Source organism: Budorcas taxicolor, chromosome 14, assembly GCF_023091745.1.
Source record: "Budorcas taxicolor isolate Tak-1 chromosome 14, Takin1.1, whole genome shotgun sequence".
Taxonomy (NCBI): domain Eukaryota; kingdom Metazoa; phylum Chordata; class Mammalia; order Artiodactyla; family Bovidae; genus Budorcas; species Budorcas taxicolor.
Genome location: NC_068923.1, coordinates 15,122,897 through 15,148,603, shown reverse-complemented (window position 1 = coordinate 15,148,603; position 25,707 = coordinate 15,122,897). Strand labels below are relative to the sequence as shown.

Genomic DNA, 25,707 nt, shown 5'->3' with positions numbered 1-25,707 from the left:
CCTCCCCTGCCTGGTGCCCCTCCCTCTCAGGAGCGTGGCATCGTGACAGGGCCTTAAGGAGGCTGGGCAGGGCGCCCCCATGTGCGGGGCCCCTAGTCTGTGGCTCTTGTGCACGGGACGGTGCCCCCCGCTCCATGCAGGAGAGGAGTAAACGAGGTTCCTGTCCCCGGGCACTGCAGAGAGGGGCAGCCCATCACCCCACCCCTCATTCCCCGACAGGCACCGCCCTCCAGTGTTACTCCTGCGAGGACCAGGGCAACAACGAGGGCTGCCAGCGTGTGCAGAACCAGGGCTGGGCCGAGCGCGTCGGTGAGTGGCCCAATGTCCCCCTGGCCTCTCTGCGTCCTGCCCTGCCCCCCAAGCTGTCCCGCGCCCCCCGCGCCGTCCCCCAGAGGTTCCCCCTGCCCCGAGCCCTCCGCCCGGACATCCCGCCCCCAGCGCCGTCCTGGACGCCCCCTTCCCCCTCCTGCGCAGTCCCCGGACGCCCCACCCCCTCGCCGCCCCGCGCCCTCCCCCGGACGCCCTGCCCCCGGCGCCGTCCCCCAGACTCCTGCAGGCGCTCCAAGGGCCAGGGATTGGGTCTCCGCACTGGACTGTTCATCCTTCCGACCACCCGCCCACAGATATGGGCGCTCCGTTTCCCATCCATCCACCCCCGCCCTACCCCTTACGGATGGGACAGAGGACCCATCCGTCTGTCCCCTCACCCATAACCCATCCCTTTCACCGCTCGCCCTCCGCGCACCCGTTGGCCCTCGTCCCTCCAGCCTGCATCCACTCATTCACTGAGCATCTCCAGTGTCGGCAGAGGGTCTGGATGCCCGGGCATGTGGACATGGATGAGACCAGGCCCCCGCCCTCACAGGGCTTGGGGTCGTCTGGGGGTGGACCCAAGCTCTGGAGTTTCAGGCAAGAGTCAGGACAGGAGGCAGGCCGCAGGAGCTGGGGCAGGGCAGGTTGAGTGCCCAAGGCCCAGCCCTGCCCAGCATCTCCATCGCTCCTCCCCCCACAGAAGCCATCGGTCTCCTGACAGTCATCAGCAAAGGCTGCAGCTCGCACTGTGTGGAGGACTCGGGGAATTCCTTCTGGAGCAAGAAAACGTCGCATGCTGCTCCCCCGACCTGTGCAACGCCAGCGGGGCCCAGGCCCTGCAGCTGGCCGGCGTCACCTGGGTGCTGCTCGGTGCTCCTGGCCGTCTGCTGCCCTGGGGCCGGGCCCAGCTGTAGGATCCAAGAGGACCCTGCTGTCCCCTGTGCCAGGCAGCGGTGTCCAGGGCCCAGGCCATGCCTGACACACCTGGCCCCGTCACAGACCCTCTGAGACCCTCACTCAGGTCAGGCGACGCACCCTGCCCTTCCCAGCTCTCCGTGGCTCCCTCGAGGACTCCTGCCCAGCTCCCACCACCCAGCACGCTGGGCTTCATGATGTGAGACAGCCGGCAGATAGCCCACCAGACCCCTGCTCAATATTCCAGCCCACCCTTAACCCTTGCTCAAGCACGTCTTCCTCCGGGAAGCCTTCCCTGCCTGCCCCTGCACGAGCTGAGCCAGATTCTACCTGCAGCGTCCTCCACACCCAGCATGGAGCAGGCTCTCAGAAGGGCCCTGCAAAGGCTGAGAGGAAGTGTTCCGAGTAGGCCTGGAGTCAGCAGTGTGAGGTCCTGAGAGCCCCAAGAGAGGAAGCTCGGAGGGGCGGGCTTGTTCATGGGGGTCGGGGGGGCAGCAATGCCATACACACAGTAGGCCCTTAACAGAGGCCTGTGGGCTTGGCGGCAGAAAGCCTCTGTCCTTGCTTGCCCCCAGGCAGAGGTCAGGGTCAGGGTCTGGGCCTGTGTGGGTGTAACCATGGAAACGTGGGGCATGTTTATAGCTCATAGAAAGCAAGCCAAGGACGAGGATCCCAAGCGCTGGTGCCCGAAAGGCCTCTGCAGGACCCAAGGTCCCGAGGGAAGGACTGCAGCGCTGAGAGCAGCCACGTCCACTGAGCAGGGCTCCGGGCCTGGTGCCCACATGTCAGCCCCTCCCCATGGGGGGGTCCTCCGCCCTGGGCCAAGGCTCAGGAGGGGAGGTGCTCCGGGCCCCCACGCCCCACTCTGGACTCCACGGGCGAGCGTGAGAGGGGAGAGGCGGCTGGCCCCCAGAGGTGGGAGCCCTGGCTGCGCCCTCCATGCCCTATGACCCAGGTCCTGGCCCACCTCCTGCCGTCCCTGAGGTCTTGCAGCCATAAGCCTCCACAAGAGCTCTGCTCCCGGCCCAGCTCCCTGGGCAGAGGTCTCCCCTCCTGCAGGATGGGGCACTGACAGGCCGCCCCTCCAAGGGTGCAGACAGCATGGGGCCACCTGCAGGGGCAGCCCACCCAGTCCCCATTCAGAGCTACGGTACAAAGAGGAAGTGCAAACCCCTGTCCCCAAGCTCCGGGACAACACCTGCCCCCATCTCACCCTCATGGTGTTGCTTCTTGTGCAGAACAAGGTGCGTTCTGCAAGCTGACACACCTGGTCACACTCTCTAAGGGAAACCACTTTTGTTTCTAACCTCTGTCTCTCGTTGGTAAGGAACAGAAACCCTGTGGTGGCCGAAGCGGTCCTCCAGATGGACCAGCGTGTTTGTTTCTACGATGACCCTTGTATCTTCCATGGGGGAGATGCTATCCGATCTGCTCACAGCTCCAGTAGCCGGTGATGACCCAGCAGACTTGACAGAGCCCTTGCCACATGCCAGGCTCTTCGCTGCCACCTCCCGCACAATCATTCATTCATTCCTCCCTACTTAGAGGTAGGGCTGTGCAGAGGAGGAACCTGAAGCAAGGAGGTGAGGCAGCTTGCACAAGATCACGCAGTCAGCTGGTCAGAACTGGCAAGGCTGCACATTCAAACTTGAGTAGATACAGACTCAGAGAGGTGAAGGAGCTGACCTGAGGCCACACAGCTGGCTCCTGCCCACCCCAAACCAAGCCCTGCAGTGGGCATCTCCTGCTCTGGCCCCAGCTCCCAGCCACACTCAGCCCCAGGCCGTCCTCCTCCAAGGACTCTGGCTGCACTGGACCAGCGGTCTGGCCCTTCCAGGGCTCAGGTTGGTGGGCTCCCCCCGGGCTGATGACTGGTCTGACTCCCTGGGGATACCCCCACCCTCCCCACTTGACTCCAGCTGCTCAGGGAGGCAGGCTGGATAGCAGGGAGTGTGGGTCTCCAGGGGGTGCTCTGCAGTCCTAGGGTACCTCCGGGGCCCTTCCCGAGTCAGAAGAGATGCCCAGTGCTTCCCCATGCCTGGTGGGCATCTCTCCTGACTCAGGAAGGGCCCCGGAGGTACCCCCGGACTGCAGAGCACCCCCTAGAGACCCCATCATCTGGCTCACATAGGCTATGGGGGTGGGGCAGCCCCCAGGTAAGTCACCGCCTCGCTGCTGAATGCTCAGGGACTGTCCCCGCCCCCAGCCTGGGCCTGGGCACACAGCACCCAGAAAAGAATTGCAGCCCCAGGAGTAATCTGGTCAGTCCCCCCAGAGTCTCCCGGGCTCCACCCCTGCGCTTTGACACAGCTGCTCTCTGCCAGAGCGACCACCCCGTTTTTATAGAACTGAATTTCAGCTCCACAGTGGGCTGGCCATCCACTGCGGACAAACAGGTCTGCACCCTGGTTCTGTCCGGCCAGCAGGCTACCTCTTCACGGCCATGTGGTGGTGACCAAGGCGTGCACGGATCCATGCAAGCCCTAAACCGGGACTGGCTAGGCCTAAAGGGCCCGCAGAGCTGCTGCCGCTGGATCCGGGACCTCTGCATGGAATTGCTAGGGTCTGGACCCAGGGGCGGGGTCCAGGTGGGGCCAGGGTCCAGGGGCTGCCTGCTGGTTCCGACTACAGGCACTGCTGCTTTTGTTCCCTCAGGTGGCGTCTTGAGCTCATGCATCTCTTCACTTGGAGGCTCGAACCTAGGAGGTGGCCAGTGGCGCTTAGTATGCGGGCCTGCCCCTGGTGGCAACGCCCAGTGCTACCCAGATAGGAGAGTCCTTAGGAACCAAGGGGACCCAGAAGTACCCCTCTGTCCGTCTGCCCTGCTTGGTTCCGCAGGCTCAGAGGCTCCAGGGCCAAGGGAAGGGATCGAGGCCCCGCGCCCAGGACTCCTTCCAGCCCTCCACAAAGTGCCAGAGACCTATCACAAGATGCGTGTGTCCACTGGGTGGGACAGAAGCAGCTGGATTGGTGGGGGCGTGGAGAAGGCGTTGGTCCTTACAGCATTCACATTTTGAGCACCTTCAGTGCACCGGGCATCCCGTTGGCCTTGGGGTTTGGCAGTCAACGAGACAGATCAGCCCTGGCCACCTGGCCACAGGATCCAGCGGGGAGAGAGCACCCCCTACTGAAGGATTGCATCAGTGTAAAAGTAAGTACTCTGGGGATCTAGCCCAGTTTGGGGTTCCAGAAAGGGGCAGATGGGGGGGAGGGTGCCCTGTGGACGGAACAGCATGTGCAGTGTGTGCGTGTCAATGTGCGCATCTGTGTGCGCCCGCATGTCGTGTGTGCATGTGTGTGTACGTGTGTGCACATGTGCATGTGTGTGGGTGCATGTGTGTGTACCTGTGTCATGTGTGCATGTCTGTGCATGTGTATGTGCACTCGTGTGTGGACATCCGTGTACCCACGTGTGGATATGTATGTGCACACATGTGTACGTGTGTGGGTGTGCACCCGTGTCGTGTGCATGTGCACGTGCGCGCACGTGTGTGCACGTGTGTGCACATGTGCATGTGTGTGGGTGCATGTGTGTGTACCCGTGTCGTGTGTGCATGTGTATGTGCATTCATGTGTGGACATCCATGTACCCACGTGTGGTATGTATGTGCACACGTGTACATGTGTGGGTGTGCACCCGTGTCGTGTGCATGTGCACGTGTGTGCATGTTGTGTGCACGTGTGTGTGTACGTGTGTGCACATGTGCATGTGTGTGGGTGCATGTGTGTGTACCTGTGTCGTGTGTGCATGTCTGTGCATGTGTATGTGCATTCGTGTGTGGACATCCGTGTACCCACGTGTAGATATGTATGTGCACACATGTGTGCGTGTGTGGGTGTGCACGTGTGCACCCGTGTCATGTGCATGTGCACATGTGTGCACGTGTGTGTATGCACGTGTGTGTGCACGTGTGTGTGCTGGGTGACGTGCACGTGTGTGTGCTGGGTGACGTGCACAGCAGAAGCTCAGAAGGACTCAGGATGGGGGGCTGTGAGGAGGGCGGGACTGCTGGAGCCTCACCCACCAAGCTGCACTGTGGTCTCCAGAACTAGCACTCTGGCTACGAGGTCCTCTCCTGTGGGGATGGGACAAGCTGGGTGAGAAGGCGGCTGCATTCTGAGGGGTGGCCAAGGGGGCCTCGAAGGGCATGGCATTCCATTGGCTCTGAGAAGCTAGCCCACCCCTGGACAGATGGCTCGGAGCCCAGCCAGGGCAGGGACAGCATTACAGGGACAAGTGTGAGCATGTGTGGGAAGGGTCTTCTTACTGCCAGGGTTTCCTAGGGCAGTGGACCTGCCCTGACAGGAAATGAGCCCCCTGTTCCTGGAAGTATCCAAGCAGATCCAGGGACCCAGGACAACACTGGCCCTACTCTGCCCAGCTGCTGGTCCCAGAAGCAAAGCCAGAAAAGCAAACCACTCATCCTCTGCCTGACACTGACCCTGGCGAGGAGGCCACCTAGCACCCAGCTCTGTGGACCACAGCTGCCCCAGGAGCTCCTTCTTCCTGGCCTGCAAGAACCCTGCAGCCCAAGCCCTCTGGGTGTGGACTGGCCGGAGAGGCAGCTTCCTCAGCCCAGCTGCAGCCAGATGCCTTCTCAGAGGCACTGGACCGCAGCAATCACTCGGCAAACCCACCCTCACGGGACTCTAATACTGACCTGAGCAGGCAGCCTTGGGGGTCACTGGCAGATGCGGTCGTTGGAGAGGCCTGGAGGCTGGTCAGGAGAGGTGGCCTGCCTTCTCTGGGCCTTCGCGCAAAGCCCCGCAGAGAAAAGGGACAGGACAGCGACTCAGTGCAGCAGCGTGTCAGGCCAGGCGTCCAGGTGCCTAAGTCGAGTTACCGTTGAATCCACTGCTGAGTCATTTCAGTTACTAACTCCTCCCTCTCCACCCTGGATGTTCTTTGCTCCCGTTTCTTAAAAGAGCAAAGGGTGGGAATGCTTGGAAATGAGGTTGCGGTTGTCAGGATCTTGGAGGGCAGGGGTGAGTGCGGCGGGGTTAATGAAGAGACTGAACAGGTGTACTGGGGCCAGACTGAGACACTCCTTGAATCCGCCCGCACGTGGGGCTGTCGTCCTGCGAAAGCGGGGAGCCCCTGGAGGTTCGGGAGCAGAGGATCGGTTTCCAGTCGTCTCCAAGTAACGCTGCTGGGGACTGGACTATTTTCCATTTCTCCCGCAAAATTCCACAGCCTAGGCCAGGGAAGTGTTGGAGGCTCTCCCAAATTAGAGGTGGAATCTCCGGGGTCAGTCCGAGTCTTCAAGCGCCAGGGAAGGCGCGAGGGGCTCGCGCTCCCAGAGGGGCCAGGGGGCGACGCTGCGGGAGACCCGGGGGCGCTCCTGCGTCCGTAGCGCCGGGAGTGACCGCCAGGTGCCGCTGCGACCCCCGGGCTCGCCGACCTATGCCCCGCCCGCCGAGGAGAAAGCGAAAGCCGCTAGCGCCGCGGCGTGGGACGAACCACTGAGAGCGTGGAGGGGGGCGCCGCGGAGAGAGGAGGTACTTCGGCCCGCGGCGACAGGCGCGTCGCCCCCTCAGCCGGCCTCGCGAGATGGTTCGTTCCGTCCGCGCAACTCACGGGTTCCCAGGCGAGCCGGCAGAGCAGTGGAACCAGCGCCGCCGGCTGCAACGCTGGGCACGAAACCAGCACCCGCGCTGACTGCTCTCCCGCGCCCGGCGCCCGCTGCCGCGATGCTGGAGCTGCTCGTAGCGCTGCTGGCCCTGGCCCTCGTCTACTTCGCGTTGCTGGACGGCTGGTACCTCGTGCGCGTGCCGTGCGCCGTGCTGCGCGCGCGCCTCCTGCAGCCGCGCGTCCGCGACCTGCTGGCTGAGCAGAGCTATGCGGGCCGCGTGCTGCCTTCGGACTTGGACCTGCTGCTGCACATGAACAACGCGCGCTACCTGCGCGAGGCCGACGTGGCACGCATCGCGCACCTGGCCCGCTGTGGTGTGCTCGAGGGGCTGCGCGCGCTCGGGGCGCGCGCCGTGCTGGCCGCTTCCTGCGCGCGCTACCGCCGCTCGCTGCGTCTGTTCGAGCCGTTCGAGGTGCGCACGCGCCTACTGGGCTGGGACGACCGCGCCTTCTACATGGAGGCGCGCTTCATCAGCCTGCGCGACGGCTTCGTGTGCGCGCTGCTGCGCTCGCGCCAGCATGTGCTGGGCACCTCGCCAGAGCGAGTCGTTCAGCACCTGTGCAAGCGCAGGGTGAGCATCCCCCGTCCCCCGCACATCTCCCCTGGCCCCTGAGGACCGCTGGCCTCCTGGCCCCACACTGCCGCTTCCCCTCTGCGGGGTGCTCTCGTCCCGCCGGGTACCGATCCCGCCCTTCCCTTTGGTCCCAGGCCAGGGCCTTCTTCACTGATGCCTTGCTTCGTGGGACCCCTCAGGGTTCCCTGATCACCTCTTTGTAGCAGGACTCAGCATGCCCACCGCCCGCTGCTTCTTAGGAACCTAGCTCCTCAGGGCTCCCTGCCTCACCCTCCACATTTTCCAGAATAGGGAAGACCCCTCTCAGTCCAAGTGTGGCCGAGAGTGCTGAGCCCGTCTCACGGGTCCTCGGTTCTGAACGAAGGATGGCGTTGGGGTGGGGGTGCTGTCGGTGACAGGAGATTGGTAGGCGTTCTCAAGGTCCTGAGACCCCCTTCAACCAGATTAGAGCTGAGGGGCTGGATCACCATCCCCGGGGTTCGGGTGAGAATTGAGCTCTCTAGAGCTGCAGGCCCTGCGCCTTTTCCAGTTGGAGAAAGGAGGGCCGCAGCACCTGTCTGGGGCTCAAGGCCCCTCCCCAGGGCCTGCTATTCCCGGCACAGTTGGGCCTGCCGCTGCAGCATGGCAAGGGGCCCCTGGAGACGTTGCTGCGGTGCTGGTTGCCAGGGCAGGCTCCTGCTGCAGACAGGTGCCTAATGCTTGGGCACCTGCATGCCAAAGCCAGGGCCTGCTGGACCCCTTGGTGCCCTCAGGCAGGGCGCTGCCCTCTCTGGCCCTGGACAGGCACAGAAGAGGGAGACAGCCTCACCTTGGTCATGGTGAGGCCATGCCTTTCCATTATATCAGAGGTGGGGAAACAGGCTCAGAGAGGCAAAGCAAACTGCTTGAGGCTACACAGCAGGCCAGAGGCCCAGCCTGCTGCTTTTCTGTCTCTTTGAGTCAGGGACATCCCCAGAGAGCCTGGATCCCACCCACCTCACACCCACAGAGATGCTGTGTGTGTCCCTTCATTGTCAGGAGACCGGGAGGGGAGAGCCATCGAGGCTTCAAATCCGTGGACTCAGCTGTGACCAAAGTGTGGAGGAGAGGGAGCCAAGGCCACTTTCCTGCAGGGGAGGGTGCCATGAGGTCAGGCGTGGGCTGAAGGGTGATGCCCATGTGAGGTGAAGTGCCCCTCACCCGGCCTGGCAGGAGCGCCCCATGGACGTCCGGTCCCACATGGGGCGGAGGGCCCTGGGTCCAGTGTCAGGCTTAGCATGGGGCAGGCTGAGCCCAGTGCCCGGGATCTGCCTGCTGAAATGCTGGCACGGGGTGGCCTGGCCTCGTGGGAAGGGCTGGGCTGCAGGCGAGTCTGGATCTGGTCTCAACCCCCCCTTCTGCAGGTGGAGCCCCCGGAGCTGCCAGCTGACCTGCAGCACTGGATTGCCTACAATGAGGCCAGCAGCCAGCTGATTCGGGCCGAGAGTGGGCTCCACGACGTTCTCAAGGAGCAGTGACTGCCACAGCCTCCCTGCCCTGCCCACCAGCCTTAACCTGGAGGCAGCATGGGCCGGCTGGACTGGGCCCTGTTTGAAGTGGAGTGGCCTTGCGACCCGCCCAGCCCCCTCACATGCTCAAGGCCCTCCCCCGTCCCCATTATTTATGCCCCTCCGTACCCCATCCCACGCCGAGCACGGGGTGGGGGTGACGCAGGCACCCAGCCAGCTCTGCCCTCGGGGTGATAACGATGGGCAAACTGGGGCCCAGGGCCCTTGGTATGCAGGCAGCAGGGGGTCGGGGTGGGTCGCCTTACAGGTGAAGCCAGGCTTCCGTGCTCTGAGTGGGCAGGGTGCCTGAAGCAGGGAACGGGCTGGGGTTGCCCTGAGCACCAGAGCTTGGAGTCTGAGGCTGCCATTGGGGGTGAGGCCGGGGGTGAGGCAGGGAGCTGGCCAAGGCCTGGGCCCTGATGTGGGCCCCGAGGAGCTGGAAGGATCAGAGCAGCATTTCAAGGCAGATTCTTCTGCTGCACGTGAGGGCAGGGCAGAGTGTGGCTGGCTAGGGGCCAGGCAGACCGGCCCAGGGTACTCGGGAGAGAGGCCTGGTCACCGGGCGCTAGGGTGGTGGCAGGGCCTGCAGCAGGGGCTTCGGGCCTTGGAGACTATGGTGGGCCCAGCGCAGGTCAGATGTGCAGCGACTCCAGTGGAGGTGGTGAGCTGTCATAGCTGGGGGTGGGGGTGGGGGTTCCTAGTCGGAACCTGCTCCTGAGGAGGGATTGGGGAGAGGTGTGGGGTCCTGCCTGGGTGCCTTCACCCGTCTGCACCCCTTAGTGCCCATAGGACCGTGCTTTGTGACCCTGGCTGGGGTCCTGCCCTCTCTGGGTCTATAGTGCCTCTGCCCTCCCGCTGGGGCTGTCCTTGCCTGACTTGACGTCCTGCCCGGCTGTTGATTTGTTTGTTTCTTCCTGCACTGAGAGCTGCTTCCCACAGTGGGCTGGAGCCGCATAGGGTCTTCCTGGCTTTGCTCGAGCAGCTCTGTCCTGGTGTTACCAGCCTGCTGAGGTGCCCGCTGGGGCCTGCCCGCTCTCCTGCCTTGCAGCTAGGACAAGGGCAGCCTGGGGAGAAGCAGGTACTGGCTCGGGGCCTCGGAGAGTGTGAGGGCAGGGCAGGTGGGCCTCGTCCCTGGCTGGGGACAGAGTCCGAGCTTTGGGGGTGGGTTCTGCCCTGGGCAGGGTGCCTGCTCACGTGTGCCCCTGCAGCGGCCCCCGGGGCAGCTCAGAGGGGCCCAGGACTGCTCCCTGGCCAACCCGTCCACCCCTCGCCAGCGGGGCCAGGAGCATGGCCACAGCCCTCTTCCTCCCCTGCCCCCACAGCATTGTCTGCCTCAGCCACTGGGAACACCACAGTGTTTCTGTTTTATTTAAGGAAAGCCCAAGAGTAAAGGGCCTTCAATGTGAGCGTGCTGGAGAGTCTTCATTTCCGAAGCCCTTTCTGACATGGGGCGGGGGTCGCTGTCGGGATTGTTGGATGAGCTTGGAGTCCACGCTGGCAGGACCTGTGCCCGTTCCGCGGATCACGGGGTCGCGGCCAGAAAGGAGCTGCCCCAAGCCCCTTACAGACTGGCCCTCTCCTTCTCTGTGGTTGTCCACAGAGGCTTGGGAGGTCCCACCCCAGATTCTGGGTCTGGGCCCCCAGGCTCCTGGGCTCATTGGGCAAGGTGAGGGCTGGCAGGTGGGGCAGAGGTCAGTGGGCTTTAGTGGGTGGGGTGGGGGGCAGGGTGAACAGAGGGACCGTTGTGCAGGCCCTCCCAGGAGGGCAGGGATGGTACCCCTGGGACAGAAGGCAGGTGAGGGGGGTGGTGTCCGTGCTCTGACCACCTTCCCCAGGAGGGGCCAGCACTGGGGCTTGGGAGAGAAGGGCCCTTGGAAGTGGCTGGGTGTGCAGCAGGCATTCAGCAATGGGGCGGTGGGGCTGGAGAGGCTTGGAGTAGGGTGGAGCTGTGCTGCCAGGGAGGTTGGCTGGAGCCGCAGCCCTTTTCACCTTCCGCCTTCCCCGAGGGCCCTGCCAGGGGTCAGTCAGGACCAGGGTCTGCCAGGTGGGGCCTCATGCCTGTCCTGAGCCAGTGGCCACGTGAGGGTCACGTGGGCCCCCCTCCCAGAAGGTCTGTTTCTCTTCATGTGACACATTTGCACAGGTCCTGTAGAGAGGGGCGGTGGGGTTTGGGGGATCGTGGCAGGTGACTGAGCTGACTGTTGCCAGACAGGACAAATTCCTGGTGGGGCCACAGACAGGAAATGGTGCACTTAGCCAGTGGCCCCTAGTGACTGGCTGGGCGCATGTGGGATGAGTGGCTGGGGAGGTGGAATGGAGGTTCCTAGGCATGGTCTGCCTCACTTGGTACAGTAGGGGGTGTTCAGGATGGTCATTGGCATCTAGGCTGCATGTGGCTGCCCCAGGGGCATGGGGACTTCTGTGTCCACTTCAGGGAGACGCAGCCCAGCTGGGCTGGGGGTAGGGGAGGCTCTGGGTCCGCACTTGGAAGACAGGCCCACAGCAGAGGGGAGAAGGGTACCTGTTGACTAAGGGGCCTGGCTTCAGGACTGGGCTGTTGGAAGTGTATCTGCAGCCTAGTTCTCGCAAGACCCACTGATCCCATGCGTTCGCTGCTTCTATTGAGAAGTTCAAGTGACTGTCAGCCTGCATGTGGCCTGGGCACTGGTTCTCCCTAGACCACACTCCCCCTCCTGCACGCCAGTGGGTACAGGACCGTCCACCCCAGGCCCCCGCCCCCTGTGGTCTGTGCAGCATCTGGCTCCCCAGGTGACCACGCCCCCCACCCCGCCACCTGCCTGTGGGACGTCCAGGGAGGCAGAGCTCCTGGAGGCAGTGGTGGCCTTCCTCGTCATCTCTCGTGATGGAAGAGGGGCCCTTCTTTCTCTGGCCAGTGAGCGGGGAGGGGGCGGAGCATTGAGTATCTCCCCACTGCAGGTCTTGTGACCCACCCACTTCCATGTAATGGGAGGTGAGGGTGTGCGATCAGCACCCACTTGCGTCAAGGCCCCACATGCCCACAGACAGTGTGGGCAGCTGCCGTCCACCCTGCTGCCACCCACTGGCCACTCTTGTGGCCCCCAGCCATGGCCTCCCCAGCTCCCAAAGGGGCGCAGACCAGCGGGCGCGCCTAGGGCCAGGGCAGGGGCTTGGCGGGCCCCCGTGCACTCAGGCCACCCCGCATGGCTCCCGGTGGAGGTGCAGGCAGGGAGGCCCCGCGACCCTGGCGCCAGGCGAGGAGTCCGAGGGGCACGCGCCCTCTGCTGGCCACGTGGAGGCCCCACAGGTGCCTGCCCCCACCGACCCGCCTTCCCTGGGAGTGGTCAGCTGCCACGCCTCTCCCAGCTGCACACCTGCTCTGCACCCCTGAAGCGCCCAGAGATTGCCCCCCTGTTGCTCTGCTGGTGAGGCTGAAGGGGGCAGTGACATGGCTTCACTGTGCTCCAAGGTGAGTGGTGGCTCTGGCCTCCCAAGTGCAGGGTCACATCAGGGGCGGTCTGGAAGTCTGGCTGTGATGCAGAATGTAGAGAATCTCCTGCCCAGAGGCCCGACAGCAAGGTGACACTGACAGGCGGGGGTCAGTCCGGTTCCTACTTCCCACTCCCTGCAGTGGGGCTTGAGCAAGGGACCGCCAGGGGCGCCAGGGACAGCTGGCAGGGTTTCCTGGGGCCAAAGGATCCTGGGCTCCAGGGGGGTGGTCAGCCCCCAAGGACACTCTGCAGCCCATCCTTGAGCAGACAGGCTAGACCATGGGGGGCCCCTGAGCCAGCCCTGGGATTCTGGGGCAAGCTGGCACAGCCTTCATGTTTTGTACACACACTCCCCTCTAATCTCAGCTGTCCCCGAGGCCCAGGGTGTAGTAGGCCTGTTGTCGCAGGAGGTGACTGGGGCCTGGGGAGTTGTGTGGGTTCCCGCAGACCCAGGTACACACCACCCCACACCCTTTGGAAGACCCAGCCTGGGGGGCCAGGTCATCTCCACACACCGTCTTCCCCAGGTCCCCTCTTGCTGCCGCAGCAGACCTGGGCCCCGCAGACTCACCCACCCACGGATAACACTGGATTCCAGCCTGTTTCCGCCCCATCCTGGGGAGAGGGGGATGCCTCCAGAACCCCAGGAAATATTCTGGAAGCAGGGTCAGATTTTCCTTGGGCTGAGCAATGAGTCCTGGTCAGACTGCCGGAAGGCATTTGTCCCCTGAAGCCTTTGCCTGCCTGTCTGTGAAGCGGCTCAGAACGGCCATGGTGGGCACAAGGCTCGCGTGCCGGAACGCACCTGGTCCCACCCAGCTCCCTGAAGGTGGCCCCAAGGGCTCTCTCTGTCCAGAAGGAAGAGATGGTCTCCAGCCTCGGTCTATTTATGTATTCCACAGGTTTAGGGGAGGAGGGCAGAGTGCACCCCGAAACGATTCTCCCCCAGGGTCCCACCAGTAGCCTGGTGCCCACTGAGATTGGGCCGTGGGCGTGTGCCAACAGAGTGGCCAGCTGGCAGCGTTGGGTGTCTCAGGAAAGGAGGTGGCTGAGGACCACGGCCCCCAGGGGGGCCAGGGCCCCGGCACTGAGCCTGGCAACGCCCACGGAGTTGCAGAGGTCATGGAAGCAGCAGAAGATGGGGTGGGCAGCCCCGATGCTGTCTGGGTCGGTGGCCTCGCAAGAGCTGGCACAGGTGCTGGTCACCACAGGGCTCTCATTGAAGGGGAACTCTGGAGGGAGGGCAGGTGTCAGAGCACAGTCACCCCATCACGGCCTTCCTTGGCCGTCCCAGTCTGTGCCCTTCACCTTGCGCTTCCTGCCTCCTCCCAGGACACCCTAACTGACCGATGGCCGGGAAGTCACCCAGGCCCCTGCTGGGGTCTGCAGTGTGGCCCTGAAGTGGGAGCTGGGAGCCCCAGGCCCCCGCCTCACCTGCCTCCACCGTCACCAGCGTGGTCTTGCAGGCTATTTCGTCCGGCTTGCAGTAGGTAACGTTCTTGCACAGAGGAAGGGCCGTGGGCTGCTCACAGGTGATGCAACTTAAGGCCTCACCTGGGGGAGGAGCGGAGGCAGACCCTCATCACCCAGCCCTGAGACCCACCCTGGGGGTCACAGGAAGGGCAGGAGAAGAGGCCAGGGGTGGTTCAGCCCTGGGCCCTTTCCCCCTGCTCCACCTGGAGGGTGTGTCGGGTCCCTCCCTGGGGGACGGCCTTGCCCCACTGAGCCCCTTCAGGCCCACCCTCCTGGCTTAGACGTGATCCCTGCACTGCGCTCCCCCCACCCAAGCCACGGTCTCCCTGCTTGGAGAGCAGGCCATGACCCCTGCCCCGGGTGGAGCTGGGCTCAGGACCAGAGGGTCAGGGCGACCAGCCCAGTCGGTGACCCCCTCCCCACTGCGGAGCTAGGCTGGGCAAAGACCAGCGCCAGGCCCCCTGCCGGCCAGCCACACTGCCCCTCTCACCCAGGCTCACAGCCGAGGCTGCAGTGAGCAGCAGGGCCAGCAGGGCCCTGGGGACGGCCATCCCTCTAGTCGAGCCGAGCGGATGTGGTCTCCGCCGGCCGCCTGTGGGGATTTATACCCAGCCCTTGGGTCCCCACTCTGGGTGGCGGCAGGAGCCGCCAATGAGTCAGCAGGGTGGAAGCTGGGCAAGCAGCTGGAGGAGGATGCTTAAGTGCCGGCCCTCGGGGCGGGAGCCCTGGGTGCTGGAGCTGGCCAGGCCAACCCCTCCCCTGGCCGCCACACGGGAGCCGCGGGCCCCTTCCCACTGCTGAGTGTGGTGCCCCGGGCCCACATCCCCGATGGTGCCCTCATCACTGCCAACCTCTTCCTCAAAAATGGCCTTTAGACCAAGCCTGAGCTTCCTGTTCCCGGCCCCAGACAGCAGGGCTCCTGGACCTGCCGCGCGGCCCACCTCCCACTGCACACTGCCCCACGTCCTCCCCTGTGCTCTGCCGCTCGCGGACCCTGCCGCCCGTCTCCCCTGTGCCAGAGGCCTGGGTCCCGTCTGCTGTCCCATCCTCTGACTTCTCTGTCCTCTGAGGGCGCAGTGGGTGGGTGGGTGGATGTGTGGATGGACGGGCGGATGGATGATGGATGGTTGAAAAGACAGATGGCAGGGTGATGCTTGAGCGAGTGGCTGGGTGGAGGGAGGAATGAATGGATGGACGATGCATGGGTGGTGGGTGCGCTGGCTGGAAAGGGAGGGGGCACGTTCCGACACCTGAGCCTCATGCCCACTTATTCTTCACCACTTATGAGAGAGGTGGTGGATGAAGGGGTATGTGCTGGTTGGATGGTGGGGTGGGTCCTGCCATGGAGCAGGGAGTTACACCCCAGTCTCAGGGCAGGGTGACGTGCTGGGAGGAGCTTGGGGCTGGCACTCAGGAGGCCTGGATTTGAGCCTTGGCTGTGCTGCCGTCTCTGTGTGTGACCTTGGGGTGACTCCTTCCTCCAGACTGGATTTCTGTTTCTGTGATGAAACTAGGGACCCAGGGCAGTTGGAGAGCAGAAGTGACTTGGCCTCGTGGATGGGGAGGTGGTTGCAAGGAAACAAAAGGAATTGTTTGCAAAGGGAGGACCATGGTTAATGCAGGTCAAACGATGGAGTCACACACAGCGGGTGCGGGCCCAGAACACAGCGGGGCGGCCCTTCCCTGGGGCCTGGGCTGCGAAGGCACGAGGGCCGTGCGAGTGGAGCCAGGCAGGGTCTGGTCTGAGCCTCAGAGATGGCGGGTCCTGGCACCCCCCACCCCCAGGCTTCTGTGCCACCAGGCCTGCTCATGAGCCACCCTGACCCCCTTTCAGGTGTTAAAGCAGGCAGAGGACCATCAACCCAGGCGGCAGCTGTGAAAACTAGCTGGCGAAGGTCGCGGTGGTGATGGATGTGGAGCAGCGGCCAGGTGGGCTGGTCTGGGCTCCAGGCCAGGAGACCCCGTGGGCCATCGGGGCAGGCCGCTTGGAAAGGAGCCTTGAAGAAGCCGGAAGACGTTGGAGGTGGAGATGGCAGGGAGGGTGCTGAGGGTGGTGGGGTAGTGACCAGGATGGACACACAGCCTTCCCATGTTTGCCTGTAGGGCCATGTGTGTGTGTGTTTACCGAATCATGCCTGGGTGCATAGTCGCTTCAGTCGTGTCTGACTCCTTGCAGCCCTATTGACTGTAGCCCTCCAGGCTCCTCCTCCATGGGATTCTCCAGGCAAGAATACTGCAGTGGGTTGCTATGCCCTTCTCCAAGGTAGCTGCCTGACCCAGGGATCGAACCGGGGTCTCCTGCATTGCAGGCGGATTCTTTACCAGCTGAGCTACCAGGGGAGCCCTTACTGAGTCTCAATCTAGGCTTTAAGGCTTAAGTGACCCACGGCTGTCCTTACAGCCGTCCTTGTTTTTGTGAGAGACGGGAAGAGCCAGGTGGGAGGGCTGGTGGATAGCTGAGGGCAGGGTCTCCTCCTTGACAAGGTCAGCACCCAGAGACACGGCCCCGGGGGTGGTGTCTGAGACTGTGTGAATGTTCCTGGCCTCCCGGCCCCCGCTGTTCCAGGGGGGTTGTCCAAATGCTCTCCCAGCAGCAGCTCTGCAAGGGTCCTGCCCCTGGGAGCTGGCTGGGACTGCGAGTCTTGCCCGCAGGAAGAGGAGGTGTGGCGTTCCCAGGGTCCGAGGGACAGGAGGCCTCCGAGGCTGCTTGCCTCCTGTCCCGCAGGCGTGGGACGCCCTCAGCGGGACCCGACTGTGCGTCCAGCGGCTGCCTCCCTCCATCCAGGGGCAGGAAACCCTTAAAGGGGGTGACAGACAGTTGGGGTTCTCCGGACTCAGGGCTGTGGGCTGGGGGGACACCTTATGGTGCAGAAGGAAAGCCGTGCAGCCCCGTCGCAATGTGGCTGGAGACTCTGGGTGCTGTGTGTATTCAGGGCCTCAGAGCAGCCTCTGGAGTGGGGCGGGGCGGAGACCGGGGGTGCACCCCAGGGTACCTGGGGTCCATCTCTTGCCCTCTATCCCTCAAGTGCACAGGCCTGTGCTCATAGGGCCCGAGGGGAGGGGCGGGGGCAGGAAGGAGGTATGAGAGGCCTGTGGGGCGGGGGCTCCCTGGGGAGGCAGCCTGGAGGCTTTAGGCTGGCCGAAGGTCCAGGGGAGATGGAGCTCCCTTCTGCACTGGAGCTTGGGCTGCCTGGGCACCAGGGGGTGGGGCTTGTGGGGGTGGGGCTTGTGAGGGCGGGGTTGGGGGCTTTCTGGGGTGGGCCTGGAGAGGGCCTGGAGCTCACCCTCCAGCCTCCCCGCCTCTGCCACACGATGCAGGGATCCCTGTCACCACAGACCTGACCCAGCATAACGCCTTGTTCAGGGCCGGGCTGGTGAGCTTTGTGGGGCTTCGTGGAGTAATCCCTGGTCCTGGGCCACTCTTGGCCCCCCTTGCCTACCTTCTGCCTGGCCTGGCTTGCCATCATGTACCCAGCCAATATCTCTGTCATTCAGGGGCAGTCCTAATGCCTCCTCCTCCAAGAAGCCAAGATGTGGTGTGCCTCCTGCCTATGGGCCCCACTTCCTGTCCTGCCACAGCCAGGCCCCCAGAGCTAGGACTAGTGGGTGTGCAGGACTAGAGGGTGTCCAGGTCTAGTGGGTGTCCAGGACTAGTGGGTGTGCAGGTCTAGTGGGTGTGCAGGACTAGAGTGTATGCAGGACTAGAGAGTGTCCAGGTCTAATGGGTGTCCGAGGACTAGTGGGTGTTCAGCTCTAGTGGGTGTCCCAGGTCTACTGGTATCCAGGACTAGTGGGTGCCCCAGGTCTAGTGGTGTCCCAGGACTAGTTGGTGTCCAGGTCTAGTGGGTGTCCGGGTCTAGTGGGTGTTCAGCTCTAGTGGGTGTCCCAGGTCTAGTTGGTGTCCAGGACTAGTGGGTGCCCCAGGTCTAGTTGGTGTCCAGGACTAGTGGGTGCCCCAGGTCTAGTGGTGTCCCAGGACTAGTTGGTGTCCAGGACTAGTGGGTGCCCCAGGTCTAGTTGGTGTCCAGGACTAGTGGGTGTCCCAGGACTAGTTGGTGTCCAGGACTAGAGGGTGTCCAGGTCTAGTGACCGTCCCCCCTTACCCCATCACAGGGAGATGGAGGGCCCTCAGACAGATGGGGCAGCGGAGTGGCCGAGAGAGAGCCTGGGCCGGGCAGAGGGGCTGGGGCGATGGAGGGGCTAGAACGGCCGAGGGGGACACGGCCTAGGCTGAGGAGCCAGAGCTGCAGCGGGCAGCCCTCCTCCCCATCCAGCAGGCAGGTCTGCTTCCAGAAAACAGATTCAGGAGGCCTGGTGCAGGTGTGGGCCGTGATTCTTCAGAGGCGCTGGGGGCTGGGCTACACGGGGCTGTGGGCCAGGGTCTAGAGATGGAGGCTCAAGAGTGGGGTGATCAGCAGGAGGGTGCCGGCCAGGCTGCGGGGGCTGCCCAGGGTGGGCGCCCCATCCACGTTGCACAGGTCAGTGTTGCAGCAGGACACGGGCCGGGTCCAGCCGATGCCGTCCACGTCCGAGGGCAGGCACTTGCTCGCACAGGACTTGGTCACCGTGGAGTCCCCCAGGAAGGGGTACACTGGGGGAATGGGGGCACCGGTGTCAGGCTGGCCCCCGAGCCCCAGCCCAGCCTCCTCCCGCAGCACCCACTCTGCCTCAACCCCTCCATGACCTGGCCCCTCCTTCCTTTCACCACCATTGCACCAGGGGCACGTAGTGACTTGTTCAGGATGCCTCGAGGGGTGAGGCCACTTTGTGACTCCCCAGCAAGGCTGCAAGAGCCTCCCATTCCAGGAAGAAGGGTGAGGAAAGAGGGAGGGAGCCTGGCTGCTTGGACCAAAAGCTCTCTCTGGAAATGTCAAAGGTGGTGGCTGCTCTCTGCACACAGGGCCTGGGCTGGAGGCAGCTCTGACCCTGGGACCCTGCCCAACCGGCCCCACTGACCTGTCTCCAGGGAGTAGAGTGTGGTCTTGCACATGGTCTCGTTGGCATTGCAGGTGGTGATGGTGTTGCAGCTGGACACGCTGATGGGCTCGGGACACGTGTAGCATTGCAGGGCGACCACTGGGAAAGGGCGCGGCCAGGGCTGGTCAGGCAGGCTTGTCCCTCCCAAGCCTTGGGACCCAAGAGCCTAGGTTTGAGGGGGACAACGCCACCGAGTCTCCAGTCGCCCACCAACCAAAACCCCAGGAAGCTTCAAGAGCTGCGAGCTGGGTCCCTAAGTCCTGAGGCAGAGTATGCCCCTGGTGGTCGGGCTTAGCCTGCCGGCCAAAGCTGAGATGAAGCTGTGTTAAGGGTGCTGGGGAGGCACGGGAGGTGAGGCCACACCCACACCTCTGCAGTGAAGGGCCCGGCAGGGGCCCAGAGGACCTCACTGCAGCAGGTCGCCCCCCCCAACACCCCCGGCGTCCTCATCAGCAACATGCAGGACCCCAAGCACTGCAGGGGGGCCGGGGATCGGGCAGGGAGGTGCATGGCGTGCAAGGCGGGCTGAGCCGGGCCTGCTGTGCCTGTTGGTGGAAGCTGAACAAGGGAGAGGAGGAAAGCTCAGGCCCAGAGGGATGCAGGCGGGTCAGGGTGCAGGCTGGTGGGCTGACCCTCTCCTTCCAGCGTCGGTGACCCAGCCGGGCCCCCGCAGCCTGGCCCTCGCCCCCACTGCTGTCACTGTGTCTCCCAGACACCTCTGTTTCCTCCTGGACGGGACAGCCTGGCTGGGGCCCACCCCACCAGCTCCTCCTCGAATTGGGAGTGGGGCCCGTGAGGGTCTGGGTGTCTGAGACGCAAGTCCCCCAGGATATCCAGTCTGCTTCCCTCTTCTCCACCTCCTGCCGCCCCCACCCCAGTGCCTCCCCGGGGTGGCCATGGCATCCCCTGAGTCCTGCCCCAGGAACCACGGCACCGGAATCTGGGAACGTGACTCTGACCTTGCCCGCCTGCCCCAGCGGAGATCCCATCCCTGGTGCCCACGCCCCCAATGAAGGGCCATTTCCCACAGTGGGCACCCAGGACTTTTGCGGCCAACCACCCTGCCAGTCCCAGCCCTCGACAGCGCCTCCCACTGTCCCCGTCCTCACCTTCCCTGGGCCGCAGGCACCCCTCTGCCGGTGCCCCTCCGTGCCTGGCCCCCACGCCCTCCTCACCTCCCTGCTTTCTGCCTCTCCCTGGCCCCCGCTGCTCCCTCCGGCCTCCCAGCACTCCTCACCGAGCTCACAGCAGGCGGCCAGCACCAGCGCTGGCAGTGCCAGCCGTGTCCCCCACATGGTCTGGTTCCTGTAGCACGTCGGTCCGGGGCCTGCCCCTCGGGAATGGGAGCACCGTGCAGCCACCCCACCGGCCAGCCGAGCAGATTAGGTGGATTGGTTTGGTGGCGGAGGTACGGAGGCCCGCCCCCTCCCCGGGGGCCCCACCCACCTCCACCTGGACCCGCTCCTCTGTGGCTCTCCTCCACCCCTCCCTGCCCCTTCCTCATTCCTCCGCCTCCCGCGGTCTGGGCCCCTCCCCGCACCCTCATGACCCCGCTCTTATGGTTGAGGGTCCTCGCCTGCCTCTGTAACTCTCTCGGGGGTGCTCTGACTTCTCCCCACCAGACAGTACTGCCCCTCAGGATGGCCTCAGCCTGCCTGGAAGGGAGCGGCAGAGGGGGGCTCCCCTGCACCCTGACTCCCGCCTCTGTCAGGAGCCTTGGATGCCCATTCCTTTCTTCGGTGTTGAGTCCCTTTCTAGTGGTTCTGGGTTCGAGTCCTCCCAGGGTGCCCAGGCCCCAGTGCACGGCTTCTTTGAGGTGGTCAAGTGGGGCGTCCTGATAGGGAAGTGGTCGCCTGGACAACCAGCCAAAATGTGCTCAGAGGCTTAAGGGCACAAAGACAGCAAAACTGCTGGGTCAACAGAAGGATCCTGGATGCTGGCGGGGGAGGGGTGGGTTTGCAGGGGGACACGAATCCTGGTGTCCCCTCAGGGTCTGGCACGCCTTGATCAGAGCCCCTGGCCCCGCTGCAGGTCAGTGAGTTGACAGGATGGGCCTGGCCCCAGACTCAGAAGGGGGAGAAACGGATCCAGTCCTAGGTTCAAGCAGCTCCAGGCACTGCTCCCCAGCCTGCCCACACGCCCCCGCCCCAGGGGCTGCGCCTCAGCCTCTCCAGGGTCTGCCCTGTCTGTGACCCTGCCTCCCCCCTCTGGGCCCCACGCTGCCCCAGCCAGCACGGGTAGGTGCGGGTAGGTGCGGGACAGGGCTGTTGACAGGCCTTGTTGGGCAGGCTGGGCCCAACTCACCCGGCTCCACCACAGCCCCGCTGCGCTCCTCTCTCCTCTCCCACCAGGTCCAAATCTCCCTCCCCTCCAGCTCCATCCCTGCCTTCCTGCTGCAGGGTGTCCTTCCCTCCTCTCGTCCTGCGGCTGAAATTCTGCCTGGGAGCCCCCCACCCCACCCCATGGCCCCCAGTGGCCTTTTCTAGTCCCGGAGGGGGGCAGCAGCTCCATGTGGGCTGTGGGCTTTCATCCTGAGACTGGGAGGGCTGTGTCTCCCTGGGCACCAGGGTGGGGAGGGGCGCCCAGCCTTCCCTAAACACCCAGAAGGTGTCAGACGCTCCACCCGCCGGACCTGGTTCCTGACACTACGGGCGGGCGAGCTGGTGGTGCCAGAGTTTCAGATGCGGGATGAGAGGCTGTCGCAGCGAGTTGACAGGCTGGTCACTTCAAAGGGAGGGCTGGGCGGCAGCCAAGACGGCAGCCGGGCTTGTCTGGTTCTGCCGCTCCCCAGGCCGCCAGGCTGATGCTGGGCGCGGCTAACAGGAACAGACAGCACCTCACACACCCCAGCTTCCTCCTGGCCCATTCTCCCAGCGGCTGGCCCAGCTCAGTGCCTTCTGTCCTTAGACCCAGAGACCCCACCTGTCCTTTTCTTCTGGAACAAGTCTGGCCTCTGGGCATTAGCTCCTCCTAGAGTTTCTGCCTGACCCTGGTGGGGAGATACAGGCTGAGCCTTTCTGAAGTCACAGCTGTGCACAGGGTGAGGAGGAATGTGCCCCAGCCAGGGTCTGGGTGCTCTGCTGGGAAGCCCCCCTACTAAGAGCTCTATGCCCTTCCCTGTTCCTCTAGAGACCTTGGGGTCAGTGTGTACAGTGTGACCAGGGTCAGAGGTCAGAGTGTGACCAGGGTCAGGGGTCAGATTGTGACCGGGATCAGAGTGTGACCAGAGTCAGACTCAGTGTGTGACTGGGGTCAGGGGTCAGGTATCACCATCGCTTTGTCTGGGAAGCTCTTGTGTCCTTAGAAAGAACAAACTAGACAAGTAGGTTAAAAAGGCAGGGAACAAGGGTCACTAAAAGAATTACTGTAACCAGCAGTCCAAGCAGGAGTAAGAACCAGTAGCAGCTTTGATCTTGTTCCAGGTGGAGTCAACACTTGGGTTACCCTCTTCACAGGAATGGAGCCATTTGGAGTGGCCATATATATTTTTTTATGTATTTTAACCTAGTGTTATCGACGTAGGTACAACAGACCCAGTTAGTGGTAGTTGAAGGACTGACAACCTGAACGTTAGCAGACAAAATAAATCTTTTTTTTTTCTCCAGGAGAATGAGCCTGAAAGCCAATCTGGGCCTGGTGTTTTGCCAGGTAGCCAGTTGTCTAAGTTCATCCGAGTAGGTTCTAGTCTTTTAATGTGGTATTAACATATAAGCCAAAGTAGTTGTCTCCAGTAACAATTTTAGCGTTTTTCTACGTATGAGAAGATGTAAGAATTTGGGCTCAAGAAAATGCTTACACGAAGATATCTAACTATCTGAAGGCCTGTTTTGTCCATTTTCCCAGAGCACAAAGTGAGTGCCTGATTTCTGCTCTCTGTCCTGAATTCCTTCAGGGGGTGTGAAGGGCAGCGATTTAACCTTGGTAGAGGCAGCAGCGAGTGCTGGTTTTCAGGCAGCAGGGCCCCTTCACAGCCACAAGTTGACCACGGTTTGGGTTCCGTGGCCATTTTGTCCCATGGTGCTAGGAATGCTTACTCCCAAGTCTGTCAAAGATTTCACTCATGGGCCACCCAGTGTGCTGTTTCTGGACCAGGCCCCATGCGCAGCAAAAGTCTCTGGACCACACCTACCTTACTGGCCTCTTGGTCCAGGGAAATAGTCCCTCTTGTTGCTTCTTCTTATGTCTGCGGTCACACTATTACAACCATTGATCTCGTATGGAAGTGTAGCCCATCGTTTTCTCAGGGGCTCAGTCACACACTTGATAATGTAAGAAACAACACTTTTTGAAACAGGCAATATAGAGAACTATAATAAGTAATATATATTATATTAAATATATTTATAATTTATGTTAAATATATTGAATTCTGTTAATAACAAAATTTGTTTACCTAGTTAATTTTAATTTAATCTTAGAAAGCCCCTGCCCTTTTAAAACAAATCTTGAAGAGGTAATATTTTTGCACAGGCATCAGAATGAAACCATAGCCCTCTGTGATGACAGGCCTAAGAAGCATGTTTAAAATCTCATTGCAATTCAATAGGCAAAGCAACTTGGTTGCTGCTATGACGTATAGCATTGTAAGAGAGTAACTAGAACTATGACTAATAACATTTACCAGGACATGTCAGATCTTTATGAATTCCATTTAATTGTTAGAATATCTGTATTAGTAACACCTACCATACAATATTTACTGTGTAACAAGTTATTCACTTAGCGAAAATAACAATGAAAGATTTCAAAGGCAGTTCAACATCTTAAGAAAACTTGTACCATGTACAAAACTCTTTTAATCAGGTTTCCAAAAGCCCTTTTTTTTTTTACTTTGTGTATCCAAAGTAAAACTTTTCCCACCCAGAAACAGTCACCTCTGAGCCAGACCTACTTTCTTTTCCCTTAATAAAATGCAATTTCATTCCTCATACCCTGTTTACCAAAAACACGCATCTTCCTCTCTTTATGGCCCTAACAGAAGCAGAAGATATTAAGAAAAGGTGGCAAGAATACACAGAAAAACTGTACAAAAAGGATCTTCACGACCCGGATAATCACAATGGTGTGATCACTCATCTAGAGCCAGACATCTTGGAATGTGAAGTCAAGTGGGCCTTAGAAAGCATCACTATGAACAAAGCTAGTGGAGGTGATGGAATTCCAGTAGAGATATTTCAAATCCTGAAAGATGATGCTGTGAAAGGGCTGCACTCAATATGCCAGCAAATTTGGAAAACTCAGCTGTGGCCACAGGACTGGAAAAGGTCAGTTTTCATTCCAATCCCAAAGAAAGGCAATGCCAAAGAATGCTCAAACTACCACACAATTGCATTCATCTCACATGCTAGTAAAGTAATGCTCAAAATTCTTCAAGCCAGGCTTCAGCAATACGTGAACTGTGAACTTCCTGATGTTCAAGCTGGTTTTAGAAAAGGCAGAGGAACCAGAGATCAAATTGCCAACATCCGCTGGATCATGGAAAAAGCAAGAGAGTTCCAGAAAAACATCTACTTCTGCTTTCTTGACTATGCCAAAGCCTTTGACTGTGGGGATCACAATAAACTGTGGAAAATCCTGAGAGAGATGGGAATACCAGACCACCTGACCTGCCTCTTGAGAAATCTGTATGCAGGCCAGGAAGCAACAGTTAGAACTGGACATGGAACAACAGACTGGTTCCAAATAGGAAAAGGAGTACGTCAAGGCTGTATATTGTCACCGTGCTTATTTAACTTATATGCAGAGTACATCATGAGAAACGCCAGACTGGAAGAAACACAAGCTGGAATCAAGATTGCTAGGAGAAATATCAATAACCTCAGATATGCAGATAACACCACCCTTATGGCAGAAAGTGAAGAGGAATTAAAAAGCCTCTTGATGAAAGTGAAAGAAGAGAGTGAAAAAAGTTGGCTTAAAGGTCAACATTCAGAATACGAAGATCATGGCATCTGGTCCCATCACTCCATGGGAAATAGATGGAGAAACAGTGGAAACAGTGTTAGACTTTATTTTTTTGGACTCCAAAATCACTGCAGATGGTGATTGCAGCCATGAAATTAAAAGACTCTTACTCCTTGGAAGAAAAGTTATGACCAACCTAGATAACATATTCAAAAGCAGAGACATTACTTTGCCGACTAAGGTCCATCTAGTCAAGGCTATGGTTTTTCCAGTGGTCATGTATGGATGTGAGAGTTGGACTGTGAAGAAGGCTGAGCACCGAAGAATTGATGCTTTTGAACTGTGATGTTGGAAAAGACTCTTGAGAGTCCCTTGGACTGCAAGGAGATCCAACCAGTCCGTTCTGAAGGAGATCAGCCCTGGGATTTCTTTGGAAGGAATGATGCTAAAGCTGAAACTCCAGTACTTGGGCCACTTCATGCGAAGAGTTGACTCATTGGAAAAGACTCTGATGCTGGGGTTGACTCATTGGAAAAGACTCTGATGCTGGGAGGGATTGGGGGCAGGAGGAAAAGGGGACGACAGAGGATGAGATGGCTGGATGGCATCACTGACTCGATGGACACGAGTCTGAGTGAATCCAGGAGTTGGTGATGGACAGGGAGGCCTGGCGTGCTGCGATTCATGGGATCACAAAGAGTCAGACACGACTGAGCAACTGAACTGAACTGAACTGAACTTCTAAAAACCTTTGCTTTCTTATAGAAAACATCTCAGGATGGCACCAAACATTCTTCATTAATAGTCCAAAATATCTTTAGTTTTTCTGTAAGAGGAAATTAGTTTTCAGTTATCAGTGTTTCAGAATCTTATTTTATTTAGAAATGACATAGCTAGTCAATAAACTTTTTCATCACTTAATT

General features: G+C 60.9%; 3 protein-coding genes across 3 annotated transcripts; 1 reads left to right on the top strand and 2 right to left on the bottom strand.

Moving 5' to 3' along the window:
- The first annotated feature begins 6,918 nt into the window (after window positions 1-6,918).
- THEM6 (thioesterase superfamily member 6) lies at window positions 6,919-9,198 on the top strand. Its single transcript, XM_052652013.1, has 2 exons — window positions 6,919-7,431; window positions 8,817-9,198. Exons 1-2 carry the CDS (start codon window positions 6,919-6,921, stop codon window positions 8,928-8,930), a joined length of 627 nt encoding a protein of 208 aa, XP_052507973.1. The 3' UTR covers window positions 8,931-9,198.
- A 4,264-nt stretch (window positions 9,199-13,462) lies between these two features.
- On the bottom strand, window positions 13,463-14,454 carry SLURP1 (secreted LY6/PLAUR domain containing 1). The gene is made up of 3 exons (XM_052652042.1): window positions 14,394-14,454; window positions 13,865-13,984; window positions 13,463-13,662 (listed from the first exon to the last, which is right to left on the bottom strand). Exons 1-3 carry the CDS (start codon window positions 14,452-14,454, stop codon window positions 13,463-13,465), a joined length of 381 nt encoding a protein of 126 aa, XP_052508002.1.
- A 3,831-nt stretch (window positions 14,455-18,285) lies between these two features.
- Window positions 18,286-20,175, bottom strand: LYPD2 (LY6/PLAUR domain containing 2). Its single transcript, XM_052652044.1, has 3 exons — window positions 20,118-20,175; window positions 18,860-18,979; window positions 18,286-18,494 (listed from the first exon to the last, which is right to left on the bottom strand). The coding sequence occupies exons 1-3, from the start codon at window positions 20,173-20,175 to the stop codon at window positions 18,286-18,288; spliced, it is 387 nt and encodes a 128-aa protein (XP_052508004.1).
- Window positions 20,176-25,707: the final 5,532 nt, after the last annotated feature.